At 32.5% G+C, this 19,701-nt stretch overlaps 1 protein-coding gene across 3 annotated transcripts in view; it reads right to left on the bottom strand.

Annotated features, from left to right (window-relative positions):
- Nucleotides 1-489: 489 nt before the first annotated feature.
- LOC111620862 overlaps nt 490-19,701 on the bottom strand; it is a 38,222-nt gene continuing 19,010 nt past the window's right edge. The window contains exons 1-3 of one of the 3 annotated variants that reach the window (XM_023362861.1): nt 14,555-14,991; nt 12,237-12,577; nt 490-3,104 (exon numbers count right to left, since the gene is read on the bottom strand). In XM_023362861.1, coding sequence (XP_023218629.1) covers nt 1,128-3,104; nt 12,237-12,577; nt 14,555-14,645 — 2,409 coding nt within the window. In that variant the 5' untranslated portion in view covers nt 14,646-14,991 and the 3' untranslated portion in view covers nt 490-1,127. Of the gene's footprint in view, nt 3,164-10,158; nt 12,578-14,554; nt 14,992-19,701 lie in introns of those variants that run through there. The other 2 variants (XM_023362862.1, XM_023362863.1) reach the window with 2 other exon arrangements.

Genomic DNA, 19,701 nt, shown 5'->3' with positions numbered 1-19,701 from the left:
AAAATATTCATTATTGATGTGCATGTTTCATCCTTAAAGGACAAACGTCACGTCCAACAATTCAAAATTTAAATTGAAATTTTTATTGCAAATTAACTAATATACAAGTCTGTTTTCGGTTAAAATCGTTTCAATGAGTTGATTTGACATTTAAACAATTTTGTACAAAATTTAATCTTCATTAACAATTAATGTATACCAAATATCACTTTGCATTAACTTAAACAAGATGAAAGCATCTCGTTAACTTCTATTTTGAATAACAACGTACTAAATTATTTATCTAATTGTTAAGGTAATATCAAAAATTTCCAGTTATAAATTTTAAAACGATTCAGAATTTAAATATTGTACGATCGATTTATCTAAAATCATTTTTCTACTTTTTTTTAATTGAAGAATTAATATAATGTTAAAAAAAATCAAAAAGTTATCAAAATTTAAATCTTTATTTAAGTATACAAGAAAATAAAATTTTATAGTTATCAGATTTATTTAGATGTAGTTGTCAAATAATTCCATCCTTTTAACATCTTTTGAAATTTTATAATTAGAATTATAATAGGTAAAAATATTTGAAAGTTATATAACAGCTTTTGATATTTAATCATTACCAAATTATATTTAAGTTGACATTAAATAACAGAATTCAAATTATTACCATTATTAATATGAAAAACAATACTGAAGCTTTTAAATTATAATTTGAGATTTTATAAATTTGTGTTTAAGGACGAAGTCGAGTATTTATGGATTGATGTAACAAATATTTAGCTTTAATTACTAGATGTTTTTATTAGAAAAACTATAAAATCAGTATTTAATTGTAACTACGTAATTTTCAGCCGGCTTGGCATCCACTTACGTAGTTACATAAAATATTGAAAGAATCCAGCTGCAAATAGTGTTGAGTTATATATATATATATATATATATATATTTATTCAATAAAAAAATATTCGAAAAAATTAAAGGTAATTATTCTATATTACTTTTTTGAAAGTATTAGATGTTTTTACATCTATAAATATAAAAATAATACATAAATTCTTAAACAGATCTACATTGCACATGACATCCCTGTATTTCTTAAGTGTCTAAATGATAGTAAATCACAAAAACTTGTTTTAAAAACGTGCAGGTGAGTACATTTTCGTAAAAACATTGTACATTTCTTCAGTTATTTTGATTTCTTCAGCTCTTCTTTTCTCAATAATAGTTGGATTTAATTGGTTAACGCAATAAAACTGATTGAATTTAAGTATTTCTTCCCTAGCTTTATACAATTTATCAATCTTTTGCTGGTGATCATTAGACAGTTTTTCTTTTGTATCTGTGTAACGTTTTCTGGCCGTTTCTTTATCTTCCCTCTCTTTTTTATATATAAACATTTCGTTACATTCTCTCCATTGTTTTACACTTTCAGCATAAAGCAAACGATTACTCGAAGGTGACTGTACATTTTGCATTAACTTCTGCATATATTCTTCCAAAATATTATTTCTGTTCTTTTGGCTGTCAAAAGTGATTTTATGCAATGTTTTGAAATAAATTGATTCCTCAAAGTCTAGCTTTTCCCTGTATAATTTCTTTTCATCTTCTATTTTTCTATCGAGAATATCGGTACATGGGATAGATTCTGTTTTCTGTCGTTTATTACCTATTATTCCCACAGGATCTCCTGTTGCAGTTCTTTTTCTATTAATACTTTGTTGTGCTATATAGCCCTCTTTCTTCATTCTCCTTAATCTAAAGGAATGTGAAGTGAGATCTTTATGAGGATTTGGTACGCTGTCAGAATTCCAACAATTTTTTACGGCACTGTATCGTTCTTCGTCTGTAGTAAGTGTTTTGACCCTTTCCCATTCAGGATCATCAATGTCTATTTTTTCTGTAGGATCTTCCCTCCTCCAATTACGTTTATTAAATTTTCTGTTGCTTGTTTTATCATGTTCTTTATTCCATTTCTCTGAAACAGATTCTTTTAATATACTCTCAACACTATTTTCAGCAATATTCTTTTCTTGAATAATTTCATGCTTATCGCTACTTCCTGCCGGAAACATTTTATTTTGTGAGTTAAGTTGATCTTTTTCTTTTAAAGATGTACTTTTTGGAGCAGATAACGAAATTTTTGACTTCTTTTCATCTTCTGTTTCCGATTGTTCCGTAATAGTATCCATTTCGTTAATTTCCAAAATGAGACAATCTGATTCATCTTCACTAATATTTGCAATTTTAAGCTGTGATGGACCATCATCTTTGTTTGTATCTAATTCAAGTTGAAATTTATTCACTTTTTGTTCGTCGTCACTTTTTATCTCTAATACTTCTTTTATTTCATTAGAAACATAATGGGTAGAATCGATCTTAACTTCTTTATTTTCTCGCTCGATTTCATTATTCAATGATATGTTTAAGTTGTTATCTATCACAGTTTCAGTCTGATTAGGATTTTTATTAATATGCCTTTCGTCAGAATCATTTTTTGTTTTCTCATATAAAATAATATTTTTATTTGGCAAAACATCTGAAACACATGTTTTTTCTATCGAAATTCCATCATTCGTAACCATTATTGAATTTTCCTTTTCCGATTGTTTTCCACTGTTGTGGTTGTTTAATTCTACAATTAATCTATTTTCTTGGACTTTATCATATAAACACTTTATTGAATCGTCACCAGCATGTAGCGATTTTGGCGACGATGTGCAATGAGAATCTCCTTCAATAAGGAGCGAGATCCCATTTTCATATTCATCGCGAACACAGCAATATTTTACAGAATGTCTCACAGGTGTACTGGAATTTCTATCATTTTGATCATTTTCACAAATTTTTATCTTTTTTCTGGGAGAATTCAGATGTATGTCAGTATTTTCTGGAATAAAGATTGTTTGATCTTTATCACTTATAGGCATTTCTGAACATTCATTTTGATCCTGTATTGAAAATATCACACTTCCTGTAGATGATTTTAAAAAATCATTAGATTTATCAATGCTAGAAGTTTCAGTTTCAATTGTTTCAACCAGTTTAGAATTCAACAAATTTAATTTTACGTCACTCTGTTTTAAATAATTAGCTATGTCAGAATTTTTTACCACTGAACATAAACTATAATTTATATTTTCTTCTATATTCATTGAAAATTGTTTTTCATCTATATACGGATTTCGATATATACTTTGTTCCANTTATGCCCGCGACCCACAGGTTGAAAAAACACTGCGTTAGAAATAAAAAATAATTTTAAAAAATTAAACACGACAAAAAATATAAAAATATATTTTACTATTTACGTGTAATAATATGTAAAAATAAAGTATAATTTTTATAAAATTGCACTTATAATAAGGTAATGTAAAAAAATGAAGTCTGTCGCAAACTAAGCTTTGATTTTCTTTCTTGTATGTGTGTTTTATTTGTGTCAACCAATAAATGTAAATAAAATATCCTATATCACTGTTTTCTTTTATTATGTATTATTTAGATACATTTTATTATTTATATAATAGAAACTTGCAATAAGATACCACACAATGCAGTACGCTATATATAGTTACTTGACCTTGAAAAACAGGTGTTTGTCGATGTTCGCGGGTCATTCCTATCAATGCCTGTGGGGGAAGTGTGTTTCTAGACATGTGTATTAATCACCCTAAATATATGTTATTTTGTAATCGTTTTTATATTTGTTTGTTATGTTATTACCTATAATCAGGGGTGGCCAAACCGTGGCGCATGCGCCAAACTTGGCGCATTGGACGATTACAAGTGGCGCTTTAGTCAGTTCTGAGCAACATTGCCAGATTTGGCTTCTTTGCAATTAAGAATATTACATAGAAAATTAATTTTTTATAGTCTGTCTTGGCAAGTTCATTTGTTGCACAATTCGTTGCAATCAACTTTACAGATAAAATGAGTGTTCTCCACATAGTAAATTACAGTGTATGCATGTATGTTTATTTTCGATCAGTGCATAGGCGTCTAAATGACAGTGCTACCGTCCGGACAGTCCACGAGTCGGTTGGACTGCTACACCTGTTGACCTTTTTTTTTTTTTTTTGCTTCTACGATCCACGATACATTCGCAATCGTGTATGCCACTAATGTCAAATGGGACTATTTTGTACGGGTAACTACATCACCACCGCATTTTTTATTAATTTTTTTTTCACACAACTGAATTTTGATCTTTTAAATTGAAATACAGTACCTGATTAAAGGGTGGCCGAAATTTTTCTCCGCCCCAGGCGGCTAACACCCACGGTACGCCACTGCGCATCTGAACTCGTCTATCAAAAAATTGGCGCATGGTATGCAAAAGGTTGGCCACCCCTGACCTATATTATATGCTAACCTCACTAACCTACTATAATATCCTGACAAAAGAAGCTTTACAGTAAAAAATAATTAAAATAATTTATAATACACCATTTTATAAAATACATTTCTAAGAAATTTTAGTATAAAACTTTATTTCCTTTCTTACGTATTATTTAAAAACTTATCATCTTTCACATAACAAAATTTTCCTGATAACTCTCAAGATGATGAAGAGTACTGTCCATGCATATATTGCAATGATCTTTTTTCCCGATCTAAGCCTGGAGAAGACTGGTTACGGTGCTTAAATTGTTTGCGTTGACATTTCTAAAAGAACCAAGCGTTTCATTTGTGAACTTTGTCAGTAATTTTATAGATTTTACGTGTGTCATTTTGTCCTTACGTAATGTGCCATTTTGTCCATAGTATACGGACAAAATGACTGATCTCAATTAAACAATATTTTTTTCTATTATTTTTATATTATAAATGTTTGTTATATTTCATAGGTAAAGAACCAAAGATGATTGTTGTAGAATATGACAGTGCTATAATTTACCAATGAAGAGTTATGAACCTGAAATAAAACCATATGTCACTTTGTACGTATTTCCCCTACTTTCTTAATTCTATTATTTTTTATTTTTTTAAAAATAAAACTCGCTATTTACAAGGGCATATTCTGATAGTTTTTAAAATGGGTTTTACCGCATACATTTTTGAAATTTACAATTCATTATATACAATCCGAATTTGATGGGACAATGGGACAAGGGTCTTTCGGATAATCAAGAAACTTTTTTGATTTTTAAGCCAATTTAGCAGTGTGCATGTACAATAAACAAAAAATACCATAATGCAATGCAATTACTGTATGTGAAGGTAAATTAATTTACTCAATATCTAACGTAATGTTATGAGCAATACGACCTAGTTTTGCGGCGTTATAATCAAAATATAACGTAATGATTTCCAGTTACATGGAGAGTTTGGTTTCTGTGTAGTGTTGTACAGTACAGTACTATAATATGTACTGTACAACAGTGCATGTTCTTTTATTTAAATTTTTAAAATTTTTTTTAATTCATTTTTTCGGATAATCGCGTTTTCCATGTACTGTATGTATATGTATGTATGTATGTATGTATGTATGTATGTGTATATACCGGTGTACTGTATGTATATATGTAGGAATAACGATAGAAATAGAAGTAACAATACTCTTTTGCGTTCGTAACAGTCTTTCAATTATGGATAGAACGATAATGTTCTGGCGTCCGTAACGTCTTTATTCCTCGTTGCACCTTCTCTAACTGTCGTCTCGTCTCCCTCTCCCGTTCTCACTCGTCTCCTCCGCAACCCCTCGTTTATTTTCCTAACAGTTTAGGAATTTTACACCCACATTCGGCCATCCTGACAGCTGACATCGACACCGATGTCCTCATCTGACCGGTCGAAAACTTCGTTAGTTGAACTAAGAATTTGGTGGGCTTTTTCCTTTTTTTTGTTAAAAGTTTTCCTGTTCTCCCGCTTGCATTTTCTTAATGTTCTATTTTGCCATTGCTCTAACTTTATCCATTTCTTCCTCAAAACACAGAACTTTTTCTTTCTCGATTTTACTCTTCATATTCTTGAACCAATAATGTCTTTTCAGTAATGCTTCGGTTTTCTTAACGGCAAAGTGACCTTCATTGTGCGCTTCTCTGATATCGGCTTGCATTTGTAAGGGAACCCACTATTGACGACTCCCCATACATTTACTTGTACAGAATACCACTTTTTACTTCATAACTATTTGCATTTACCATATTAATTATCTCCATTAATTCACCATCTTCCTTTTGCGCATTTTTGAGCCTAGCTATAATACTATGTTTAATATTAATCGAAGAAAAAGTATAGTGGAATTTCGGTATACGACCTTAATCCGTTCCTAACGTTTGGACTTATACCGAATAGGACGTATACCAAACCAACCTTTCCCATAAGAAATAATGTAAAAATTATTAATCCGTTCTCATGAAAAAAAAATGGCTGGCTTTAAACACCTCGTTTTCCTGGCTAGTTCCTGCTTGATTTTCATGAGATCAGCATATATCTTTTTAGCTTTCTCGTAAATAATTGCTTCTGATACGCTGTCGCCAGCACACTGTTTTTCAGTTATCCAAAGCAAAAGCAATTTCTCAACATGATCTAATGTCTTCAATCTCTGTTTAGAAATTGATTTAACCTCTTTCGCAACGTTAGCAGATTTAATTAATAATGTCTTTGTTTTTCGCGATTGTCGATATCGTCGTTCTCGGAATACGGTATGCAACATTTAAATCTCGAACACACGTGCCACCTTCATATTCCTCAACAATCTCTTTTTTCAGTTCCATTGTGATTCTAGTCATTTTGTTAGTTTTCTGTTGCTTTTCACTTGCCTTTTTGCAATTCATGCTTAATAGAAGTAGTAAAATTTTACTTACAAATTAAAATCAGAAGAAATTTAACAAAGTTAGAAACTGTGGCATTGCGAACGTCTAGTCTGGTCTAGTACACGGATAGTGCTACTTGTTCATAGATGGTGCGTATAATTAAATTAAGTCGTATACCAAACAAAAGTTGTATACCGAGTAAAATTTGTTTTGTCCAAACAGGACGTATTCTAAAGCAGACGTATACCGAGGTTCCACTATACATACATTGTTTTCTTCGAACAGCATTACATCATCATTATCCTCATTTAAATCATCAGAAATTTCTTGTGTAGTGGGTGAATGTAATATTTTTTAAAATTATTTTCCAGTGATTTCACGTACTTTCTCTTCTTTGCTAATTTCAATTTTACTTGAATCATCTTTATGCGATTCTTCAGTACCCATACTTTTGTTTCGTGATACATTATCTCTCTGTTCTTTCAATGTTTTTCTAGTTAAGTAACCACGAATTCCTGCTTGGATTTTTACTGTAACTTCTAAATTATCACTTTTATCTTCAATCTCTTTTTTATTGGAAAGTGACACTTCAGGTTTTTCATTTGCAATCACTTGAATGCTTTCAATATTTGCTTTAGGTAATTCTTTTCTCTTCTGATTGACTTTGTTCTGTTTCTTCAACTTAATTTTGCTTTGTAGCTTCAGTTTTACTTGGTTCTGTTTCCTGGTCTCTGACTGCTTTGTAATTTTTTTATTAGATCTAGAAGCTCTATATCTTACATTATTGATATGGCTCAAGTCAACACCACCAGTATCTACGCAGGCAACATCAATGTTGCCTGCGTAGATACTGACGTCTGAAATGTTTACTTCTGTATCTTTTTCTTTGATAATTTTCTTAACACAACCTTCTTTTAAACTGACATGAACTTGTTTCAGAAAGTCTGCTCCGAACGATAACTGATAAGCAAGGAATGAACTAGGAACCACGTATATAGGAAGTGAAAATTGGTCTCCGTTAAAACTTAATAAAATCTAAAATCTTTCCAGTGTAGAACTCTCCTCACTTACACTCCATGAAATTCTAATAAATTTCCAGTTAATTTTGGTGCGTCCATCTTTACGTAATCATCGGCTCTCATCAAATTTATATCACTTACTGAATCTATAAGTGCTGTGAAGCTCACTTTCCCTATTTTGACTTCTTTTGCAGGCTTTGACTTAAAATTAAATTCTTTCCCCTTTACTCATAACTGCTCTTTGTAATTAAATATAATAAAACTTTGTGCATGGTTAATTTCTTTCTTTACTTTTGTTATGTTACACTACGTACACACTACAGTAATTTTTATACGATAAGTGCACAGTTTACTCATATTTTATAACAATTACCATAGTATGCGTAAGTACTGTAATATAACAAAAGTAAAGAAACAAAATAACGATACATACAGTTTATATTATTGCACAGCTTATTATATTTAATTGTAAAAACTTTAATTCTCAGGAAAAATATTTCTTGTAATTTACAGTACGTATGCATACATAATAAATTTAATTTTTATATGATACATGCACAATTTATTCAAAATAATTTAATATAGAATTAATTCGATCTCAATGCAAATTATAAGCTAACTAATTACAGTTCAAACAATTATCATTGCTTAAAATCTATCTTAACTATCTGAAAATGTGCTTTTTTCTGAAATTGAAACTCTCTAGAGGCCAATTTAACCGCTTTTCCTTACCGTAGATGAGTAAACTTCCTAAACAGTTAAAAAAAATAAAGAGGGGTTGCGGAGGTGACGAGTAAGGGGAGACGACAGTTACAGAAGGCGCAACGAGAACTAAAGACGTTACGGATGCCAGAACATTATCGTTCTATCTATAATTTAAAGAAGCTGGAAGTTTATTCTTACTTCTATACCTACAAATTTTGGGGGTTCGTCCGGAATATTGAACGAACTTCGTATGAGAACTTTTAGCAAGGCAATAATAGAATCCAGACAAGATGATGGAGTTAGTTAAGCTACGGTGAACGACGAAGAACTACGACTGACTGTTGTATCTAAGGACAATACTATGACGGATGTCAAACATCTTTAAGTGTGCTTATCTAAAAATCGAACTAGAACGACGAAAATTGAAAACGACGGGTAGCAAGAGAGAGTTGATGGAAAGATTGGAAGCGGCACTTTTGCGACGACTATACTGTAAGTGAAGACGAAGATAGTAATATTATGCGATATAAAAGTGAGTACTTTAAGCCAACGTTTACCATTAGAGATGCTGATAAATCCCTTGAAAGGTTCAGTGGTGACGACGGGAAGAATGTCGTTAAGTGGATCTCCAATTTCGAAGACATGGCGGAAATGTGTAACTGGAATGGTATGCAAAAGACTACTCAGAGGTTCAGTAAGAATGTACAGTACTTAAACTATGAACAGTGTACTAAATTATGGAGAGCATTAAAAGAAGCTACGAGTATTTGCGCCGAATTTTCTCCAAAACTGAACAGCGGGAAAATTCACAAACAACTTTCGATGGAAGTGAAGCATCAGAGTGAAACTTATCAGGAATATATGTATCGGATGATTGAAATTTCGTCACAAATTACGATTGAGGAAGAATCGGTGATACAATGCATCATCGTTGGAATTCAGGATGAGCAAGTAAGTAAAACAATGCTTTATGGTGCTACTACTATCAAAGAATTTCGACAAAAACTGCGAATTTATGAAAACATGAAATCAAGTTGTGAACTAAATGCTAAAATGATAGTGATATTCAAGAATTGAGATTAAGCCTAATAATTCCTATGGAGATGAAAAACGTTGCTATAACTGTGGAGGGAAAACAATGCGAGTACGTTGTCCGGAGAAAGACAAAGGAACGAAATATTTTAGTTCTTTGTCAAGAAATTCTCAAGAAGGGCATTTGTTATAATTACAATACTTATGCATACATGCTAAATTTGAATGTATGCATGCGTGCTTTTTAAAAAACCTGAGGATGGTCTGTAGAACAGGTTGAAAACATTTGTTAAAGTTAATAAATAATTCTCAATGAGATAGTATTGTGGTAATTAACAAGCATGCAGCTGAGTATTAAGTATAATAAGTCAATCTGATATCGTACTAAACACATAATTTTAATCTTTTAAATCATCATCTTGTTATATATTAGTATATGACTACTTATCTTTATTCTCATATAAATTTTAAAAGGGTTAATGTCCAGATACGTGGACCGTCATGGCGGCACTTCCTGTTTCAGCCTCGAAACCAGACGGTTTGCAGACGACGTGTCACGTGACGACGCGAGCGAACGACGGCGGCTGTCATGGCGCCTCATCGCTGATTCCAGCAAAGAAAAGGAAACAGTAGGGACGCACGTTCTATCTATAAATATAAAAATAATACATAAATTCTTAAACAGATCTACATTGCACATGACATCCCTGTATTTCTTAAGTGTCTAAATGATAGTAAATCACAAAAACTTGTTTTAAAAACGTGCAGGTGAGTACATTTTCGTAAAAGCATTGTACATTTCTTCAGTTATTTTGATTTCTTCAGCTCTTCTTTTCTCAATAATAGTTGGATTTAATTGGTTAACGCAATAAAACTGATTGAATTTAAGTATTTCTTCCCTAGCTTTATACAATTTATCAATCTTTTGCTGGTGATCATTAGACAGTTTTTCTTTTGTATCTGTGTAACGTTTTCTGGCCGTTTCTTTATCTTCCCTCTCTTTTTTATATATAAACATTTCGTTACATTCTCTCCATTGTTTTACACTTTCAGCATAAAGCAAACGATTACTCGAAGGTGACTGTACATTTTGCATTAACTTCTGCATATATTCTTCCAAAATATTATTTCTGTTCTTTTGGCTGTCAAAAGTGATTTTATGCAATGTTTTGAAATAAATTGATTCCTCAAAGTCTAGCTTTTCCCTGTATAATTTCTTTTCATCTTCTATTTTTCTATCGAGAATATCGGTACATGGGATAGATTCTGTTTTCTGTCGTTTATTACCTATTATTCCCACAGGATCTCCTGTTGCAGTTCTTTTTCTATTAATACTTTGTTGTGCTATATAGCCCTCTTTCTTCATTCTCCTTAATCTAAAGGAATGTGAAGTGAGATCTTTATGAGGATTTGGTACGCTGTCAGAATTCCAACAATTTTTTACGGCACTGTATCGTTCTTCGTCTGTAGTAAGTGTTTTGACCCTTTCCCATTCAGGATCATCAATGTCTATTTTTTCTGTAGGATCTTCCCTCCTCCAATTACGTTTATTAAATTTTCTGTTGCTTGTTTTATCATGTTCTTTATTCCATTTCTCTGAAACAGATTCTTTTAATATACTCTCAACACTATTTTCAGCAATATTCTTTTCTTGAATAATTTCATGCTTATCGCTACTTCCTGCCGGAAACATTTTATTTTGTGAGTTAAGTTGATCTTTTTCTTTTAAAGATGTACTTTTTGGAGCAGATAACGAAATTTTTGACTTCTTTTCATCTTCTGTTTCCGATTGTTCCGTAATAGTATCCATTTCGTTAATTTCCAAAATGAGACAATCTGATTCATCTTCACTAATATTTGCAATTTTAAGCTGTGATGGACCATCATCTTTGTTTGTATCTAATTCAAGTTGAAATTTATTCACTTTTTGTTCGTCGTCACTTTTTATCTCTAATACTTCTTTTATTTCATTAGAAACATAATGGGTAGAATCGATCTTAACTTCTTTATTTTCTCGCTCGATTTCATTATTCAATGATATGTTTAAGTTGTTATCTATCACAGTTTCAGTCTGATTAGGATTTTTATTAATATGCCTTTCGTCAGAATCATTTTTTGTTTTCTCATATAAAATAATATTTTTATTTGGCAAAACATCTGAAACACATGTTTTTTCTATCGAAATTCCATCATTCGTAACCATTATTGAATTTTCCTTTTCCGATTGTTTTCCACTGTTGTGGTTGTTTAATTCTACAATTAATCTATTTTCTTGGACTTTATCATATAAACACTTTATTGAATCGTCACCAGCATGTAGCGATTTTGGCGACGATGTGCAATGAGAATCTCCTTCAATAAGGAGCGAGATCCCATTTTCATATTCATCGCGAACACAGCAATATTTTACAGAATGTCTCACAGGTGTACTGGAATTTCTATCATTTTGATCATTTTCACAAATTTTTATCTTTTTTCTGGGAGAATTCAGATGTATGTCAGTATTTTCTGGAATAAAGATTGTTTGATCTTTATCACTTATAGGCATTTCTGAACATTCATTTTGATCCTGTATTGAAAATATCACACTTCCTGTAGATGATTTTAAAAAATCATTAGATTTATCAATGCTAGAAGTTTCAGTTTCAATTGTTTCAACCAGTTTAGAATTCAACAAATTTAATTTTACGTCACTCTGTTTTAAATAATTAGCTATGTCAGAATTTTTTACCACTGAACATAAACTATAATTTATATTTTCTTCTATATTCATTGAAAATTGTTTTTCATCTATATACGGATTTCGATATATACTTTGTTCCACCATTTGATAGTACCCTGGAAAACTGAAATTATAGTTTACAAAACCATCTATTATTTCGCTTAGAGAGTTCACGTTAAAGATATTCAACGAATTCTGATTATATTTGCTAATACAAGGATTATTTAAATTTTCGTTATCATCTTTACATAACAACAAAAGAGATCTTTCTAACTCTTCAAATGTCTCTACTGGATCAGATGAAAAATCCATATTTTCCATTTTCTCAAATTGATTTCTATCAATTTTATCTATAAAATAAAATAAAAAAAAACAATAAAAAGAGAAAAACTATTTTCATAATTAAAATTATAATTTATGTTATAAACAGATAAATGTCCGAGAGGACATAAACATTAATTATAGATAATTTGTACGAATTAATACGTTTGTTTTAGAATGTAATATCTTTAAAAGAAAGACATTATAAAAACAAACTTATTAATTCCTAAAAATACGTTTAATTAATCAAATGATCATATATTGGATAATATATAATTTCTATCTTTACAATTTATTTTAGCGTTGATAATGTTCATCTATTTAATGGAAACAGAATGATGTTTCTGCAATTATTTGACAATCTTGTCAGGATTTCTCATAAAACACAAATTCATGCATACTAAGTCGTATATATTTAAAAGATTTAAAACATTTCCGAAAAAAATAGGCTCATATATTATATTCAACTAAATAATTAAAAGCAGCATAACTTATTAAAAATATAAAGTTATTAACTGTGATATAGTCACAATTCTGGGCTGCAATTTTTAATCATATTTAATTTAAAATATATGCTCTCCACATAAAATTGAAGTGTATTGCCCCTTCACATCATACTTTCCTGATAGCAATAGCCATGGTGCTGATCATGTATCTAATTCCTTTCAGGGAAAAATTTTTAAATTAAAACAATATGACTTCCAGTGCAAACCGAAAGTTCATCTATAGTTAATCTGGACCTCCTATCCCATAAGCTTACCATACCTGGTTCCGACTTTCATCTACCTAACTCCCTTCTCGAGATTAAGAAAGGACAGACAAACGGGCCAACAACAATGGAAATTTATGCCTACAATTTCTTCAAATTGCAGCCTAAAAAACTTCAGACTGAAACGTTCCTAGATTAAGTTTTATAACTGTTTTTATTTGATATTAAAAAGGAGTGCATTTTTCCATATCAGATAAAAAATAGTTAATAAGTTATATATTGTATGAATTTTTGATCAGTGCGTGTTTCATTGAAAAAGATTGATTTATCAAAAAGAAAAACAATTGTTACAGGAATATTGGGGATACAGTTATCCAGATAAAATGTTAAAAGTAAAATATTTAAAAAACGTGACTCCAAAATGATTTGAATTTAATAGAATTTTATTTGTTATTACAGTATATGTTAAATGGCTATTTAATGCTTGCATTTAACTTTTTTAATGCTATGACATATATAAAAAGTAAAATTGCACTGGCATTGATATTATGCATTTCTTGTATATAATTAACTAATTTACTAATCTTAAAGAAATATAGGCTNTCCTGTTTCAGCCTCGAAACCAGACGGTTTGCAGACGACGTGTCACGTGACGACGCGAGCGAACGTCGGCGGCTGTCATGGCGCCTCATCGCTGATTCCAGCAAAGAAAAGGAAACAGTAGGGACGCACGTTCTAACCTAACCTAACCTATTCTAATAATATAATTGGTAATAATTATGCTAATTTATTAGAATAGGTTAGGTTAGGTTAGAACGTGCGTCGGTGCGTCACGTGACACCTCTGCAAACCGTCTGGTTTCGAGGCTGAAACAGGAAGTGCCGCCATGACGGTCCACGTATCTGGACATTAACCTTTAAAAGTTAGTACTTTTAAATTTAATTAAAACGAAACAATTAAGCGAACAAACATGGCGAAAAAGACATTGAGGCGTTTGATTTCTTTCTTTTTTTTTTTTTAATTGACTAAAATTATCCGAAACATCTTTTGAAAATGTTAAATGGCATCTTTCGTATATTAAATGATAAAAAATATACGTATAAAGTTAATACTTAAGCAAATAATTAAGTTACCGATAAAAATTTACATATTCTGAAGCCTTTTTATTTACTAAGTTATGCGATTATAAATACAGAAGTTAAGCAGTAACGATTAAATGTTAACTAGAAAATATAGAATTAATAATAATACAACTTCAAGTATTTAAATTGAAATAGTTCTTCAAATGTCAACTTACTAATTTTCACCGTTTCAATTCGTACGTTAAAGTGCCGACCTCTACTGGAATTTGGATTTGTCCATTGGCTTCCATAACAATATTTTGTCATTTTAGTTTGTTTAAAATATAAATCCAATTAAAAAATTGTATTAAATTTTAATAAAATAAAATTGATTATTGTTGGTTAAAAATATTCTAAAGTAATTACAATTCATCTGGCAACTGTTAAAAAATTCATAATTTTAAATCAACTCGACGAAGGCTTACGTGTCCTGTCATTGGTTGGATGGTATTTTCGCTTGATTGGTTGTTTTGTCCGCGCCAATTACTGAACTCGATTCATTTAGAAAAGACTGTATTACATTTACAGCAGAAAGAGATAGAAAATATATAAGAAAATTTATTGAAGTATGAAATAAATGACTTCTAAATATATTTTTAAACAGTTTTAGGCATTACTAGCAAAATTTGATTCTATAATATAATAATATAAATATTTTTTTAATATACGGTAACTAAACAAAACTTTAGATTAATACTTGTTTTATTCACAAGTTTAATAAGAGGTGTTTTCATACACCAGAGGTATTTGGGGATTTAATCCGTAAATATCTCCTGGCGAGGCGCGATCCCGCTTGGTTCGCGCTTCACCAGGACGGGCTGGCTACGTGGAGTTTACGGGGTTTTCAACACGTCTCTAACGCCTAAATAGGGGCAATTATCCTTTTAAAAGACCTCCAAAAAGGTATTTCCCCGGCTCTTCGCGAGTAATTTCGTATGGTCAGGCAAAAAGCTTCGCCGGCTGTTCAAAGGATAAGCGATACGCAATAACCCGATACGAGATACTATTCCGAAAAAGTTCTGTGTTATGTAAATCCATGCTATACGAAACAAAGGACTAATACAAAACATGGGATTAGGTTTCAAACGTGTGGGTAGCCGGAGGTAGGACGAATTCGAGAGAAATGCCGAGAGAAAGAGAGTCTCTTTCTCTCGGCAACAGTTTGGGTGAAAACTGCCCACTTTGTCAGTGGATGGCTTGTTACGTTTTACGATCCCGAGGGGTCGGGACTCTTTTTGTCAGGTCGAGCGAAGGAGGTGAGAGGGGTAGTCGGTAAGGCGCAGGCAATAAATGAGCAAAGGAGACAATTTAACAAGAAAATCAAAGATTTATTATATAACAAACTAGCTGTTGCCTGCGGCTTTGCCCGCGAGGATTTTGCAAGCAAACCCCATTTATATTCAGCATTTCAACAACCATAATAATTCTTATAGAACACCTACCGCTGAGAATGACGAGAATTTCCGAGAATCAAACGAACTGTTTTCAATTTGATCAATTTTCTGGAACATTTACAATCGTTCTATAATCGAACCAATGTGCAATAAAAATTTCGAATTTAAAACGGTTCGAACATTTGGTTAAAAAATCGAAATAGATAAAAATATTTATAACAATATCTGAAATGTTATCAATTTAATACACCTAAGTACTCAATGAAAATTAAACGTAGTTGAAAACGAAAAATCGCATCTAAAACAGTACAGTAGAAGCCGTTCTTTTGGTTAAGCTTTAATCCTCTCCCTCTTCCCCCCGCGGGGGAATTTCGAAAAATCCTTCTTAGTGCGCGTTTTTACGAAGTACACAGGGTACTTCGTGAAAGCGCCAGAGCGACTGATTCATAATCGCCCAGAGCGGTTTGCTCTGGGCGATGATGAATCAGTCAGTCAGCCAGTCAGGACAAGTAATTTTATATATTTAGATGGACAATTACAATTATGAACATGGAATATCTATCAAGATTTATTTCTAACTTCCGAGTACAAGGAAGTGGGCCGAGAGAGAGTTTACACGAGTTATTATCATACATCTGTACTATTTCCACGGAAGTTCGACTGTTCCTTTCTGGATCGAGGCACAAATTTATAAGGATCGCGCAGTGGCGTAGCGTGGGTGTCAGCCGCCCGGGGCGGAGGAAAATTTCGCCTCCCCCTTATTTAGATATCTCAATTTAAAAGACTAAAATTCAGTTTCGTCACAGAATAAGTAATGAAAAATTCCGTGCTCATTTCAATCGGTCCGAATCGTAGGTGCGACAAAAATATGAAATGGTTCAAATTTTTACAAGATATTATTATTATTTATTGTGAAATTTTGCCGCCCCCACTACGCTACGCCACTGAGATCGCGACTAACGTTCGTAGCGCGCACTTGATAAAGGAAGTTCAATGATATGACTCCTCAGTGTAGTCCGGCTTGTCACTGGTCAGCAGTTGGTGACCAGTAACAAGCCGAGACTCTCCTGAAAGATGGGAGGAATCGGTCTTATATCGGTTTGGCCTCGAAAATTTAGTCAGGTGATGGACTGTTGTCAGAAGTAAAGGTTACTTTTGCAGGGGAGGAGGTTGAAAGGTGTTCCCGGGACCATAATGAAATGATGAAATCGGACGTTAATTGTAAATAAGTCTTGCAGTATGAGAATGACATTGTTTCGATGTTTGAATGTTTACATTCAAAAGAAAGGTTATAACCTTCTATCGTTGTTGAGGAGACCTTCGATTCTTTTTCTGACGATGTTATTTTAACGGTTAGGTGACGATTTTATTTAAAATATGTCAAAGTTTATGAGAATAGGGGAAAATCGGTTTATTCACGGTTCGGATCTCACAAACGTTATACTAGCTTTTTTTTTTTTTTTTTTTTTTTGTATATTAGTCTTTTTCGTCACTAAGAGAATTGTATTTGTTAAATCTCGCGCTGTAGCTTATGCCGACGACATTAAATTGATATGTTCCGTTCCGAAAATCCTATAGTCTGACACTTGATTGCTAAAAAAATCTATTTGATTCTGCTGATCTCAGGATTAATATACAAAAATACTGTTATATGTTTTGCTTTAACTCGTAATCCTCCTTTACCTACTTTTTTCATCGATTCTACTCCTAATGCCATAATATTCCACGTCTAACAGCGAGAGATTTAACAATTTTATCGATATGGTTTCTAAAGTACGATTGGTATCAAAGAGCTCGTTGAATGACATAACATAATTAAATTAATAGGAGTAGAATCGATGAAAAAAGTAGGAAAAGGAGGATTGCGAATTAAAGCAAAACATATAACAGTATTTTTATATATTAATCCTGAGATTAGCAGAATCAAATAGATTTTTTAGCAATAGACTTTTTAGCAAGCGTCAGATTGTAGGATCTTCGGATCGGAACATATCAATTTCATGTCGTCTGCTTAAGCTACAACGTGATTTAAGATGACGAAGAAGATTGTTACGTCATTTAATGTTTACAGTTATATCAAGACATTTGACATCTTTTGTTGCACCTGATTAATATTTATCATAATAATCATGAAAAAGCTTCCCATTGAGAAGAAATTCCTTATTGTGGACATGCTAAAGAAAAAGTTTTTCTGTTGAGAAAACAGCATTAGAATCTGGTGTTGGACGTTCGAATGTATCCAGAATAAAGAATAGTGAGCTACAATATCACGAAAATTTAAGAGTTAGCAGGAAGAAAATTTCGAGCGCCTAAACAGAAAAGCATTGCATACGTTTGATAACGAATGGACGTTGCGATAGATCATCACAAGCAAAGAGGGAATTGAACATGGCTTAGGAATAGAAGTGAGTACTTCAACTATCTGCAGATGCCTAAAACGTCACAATTAAAAACAACAGTTAAGCCCAAGAAGCCTAATGTGAACCGCCGGGGAGGTCGGGAACCGTCGACTCTCCCTTTTCGGCGACAGGTCGTTAAACCTGCTCACTTGTCAAGATGGCTAAATTTCGATTGCGGTCCAGAAGGGTCGGGATTCTTATTGTCAGGTCGAGTGGAGGAGGTGAGAGGGGTCGTCGACGAGGCGTAAGGCGATATACGAGTAAAAGGACACCATTTAACAATGAAACAACGATTTATTAGATTAACGAAAAGAAAAAAAAATTAAAGAATACAAAATCTAACATCGGGGGAAGTGAATTTAGTTCACTAGCTCCTAACTCGCGGAGAGAAAGTTTACATTAATTGTTCCATACCTCTATTTTACTTCCACGTAGGTGGGGAAAATTTAGTCCTTTTTGCCGGTGATCGATGCACACAGTTAAAATTTTTCGCGACTTAACCCTTTCCGACGACCGTAGATGTGAGACTCCCCCGAGGAGGGGGAAAGAAGTCGCTTTTATAGCTTCGGGTAGGGAAAAATTAGTCAGGTGATCTCCTATTGTGTGAGATAGAGTTGGTCCTGCAGGTGTGGAGGTCAAAGTTGTTCCCGGGACCAAAACAAAATGACGAATTCGGACTTTAACTATAAACTTTTTGTCTTGCGGCAGAGGAATGTCGTTGTTGAGGGTCGAATATTTATATTAACGATGAAAGTTATAAGTTGGGATCGATATTTGATTCTTTTTTCTGACAATGTTATTTTAACGAGGAGGCGACAAATTTAATTCAAATATGTCGAAAATTTAGGGGAGAAAATGAACAATTTGGGCTTATTCTGAGGTCGGATCTCACACTAAACTTACCAAATTGCATAAAAAGTAACGTTTTAATTTTGCTAAACGCTATAAAAACTGGACCTTAGAACAGTGGAAGAGGATTGCATGGTCAGATTAATCTAAAATTAGTAGATTTGGCTTGGTCGAAAATGAGTAGGGACTACATCGATGAAATCTATAACTGAGCGAGAAATACAAACAACATTGAAATTTGGTGGTGGTAGTCTTATGGTCTGGATCTGTATTACGTACTTTTTGGGCCTGTAATGTTACGTTCTATACCCAAGAGACCAGGGCTTTGGAGCGACCATTTTTTTGAGTTGCTCCGCTCCAGCTCCGCTCCGATATCAAAGTATTTGCTCCAGCTTCGCTCCATGCTCCGCTCCATGCTCCGGTTAAAATATTCTTATAGGAATTACACTTTTGTCTTTGGTATATAAGTACGCATAAAAAACTTGTTTATTTACAACTAATTTATTATTAAAAAAATTAACATACAACCTCATTGATTTTAATAAATAAACTGGGGAGTCATGAAGGGGAAGGAATAGCTTGGTCAGGGGATAGTGGAGACTGGAGAGAGAGGTTCCCACCTTTCACATGGGACATACATGGAATGGATATAAAATTAATCTGTGCTTGTGATCACCTTTC

This window comes from Centruroides sculpturatus, unplaced genomic scaffold (genome assembly GCF_000671375.1).
Source record: "Centruroides sculpturatus isolate CEXI.00-Female unplaced genomic scaffold, Cexi_2.0 scaffold240, whole genome shotgun sequence".
Lineage (NCBI taxonomy): Eukaryota > Metazoa > Arthropoda > Arachnida > Scorpiones > Buthidae > Centruroides > Centruroides sculpturatus.
This window is presented reverse-complemented; position numbering and strand designations above follow the sequence as displayed.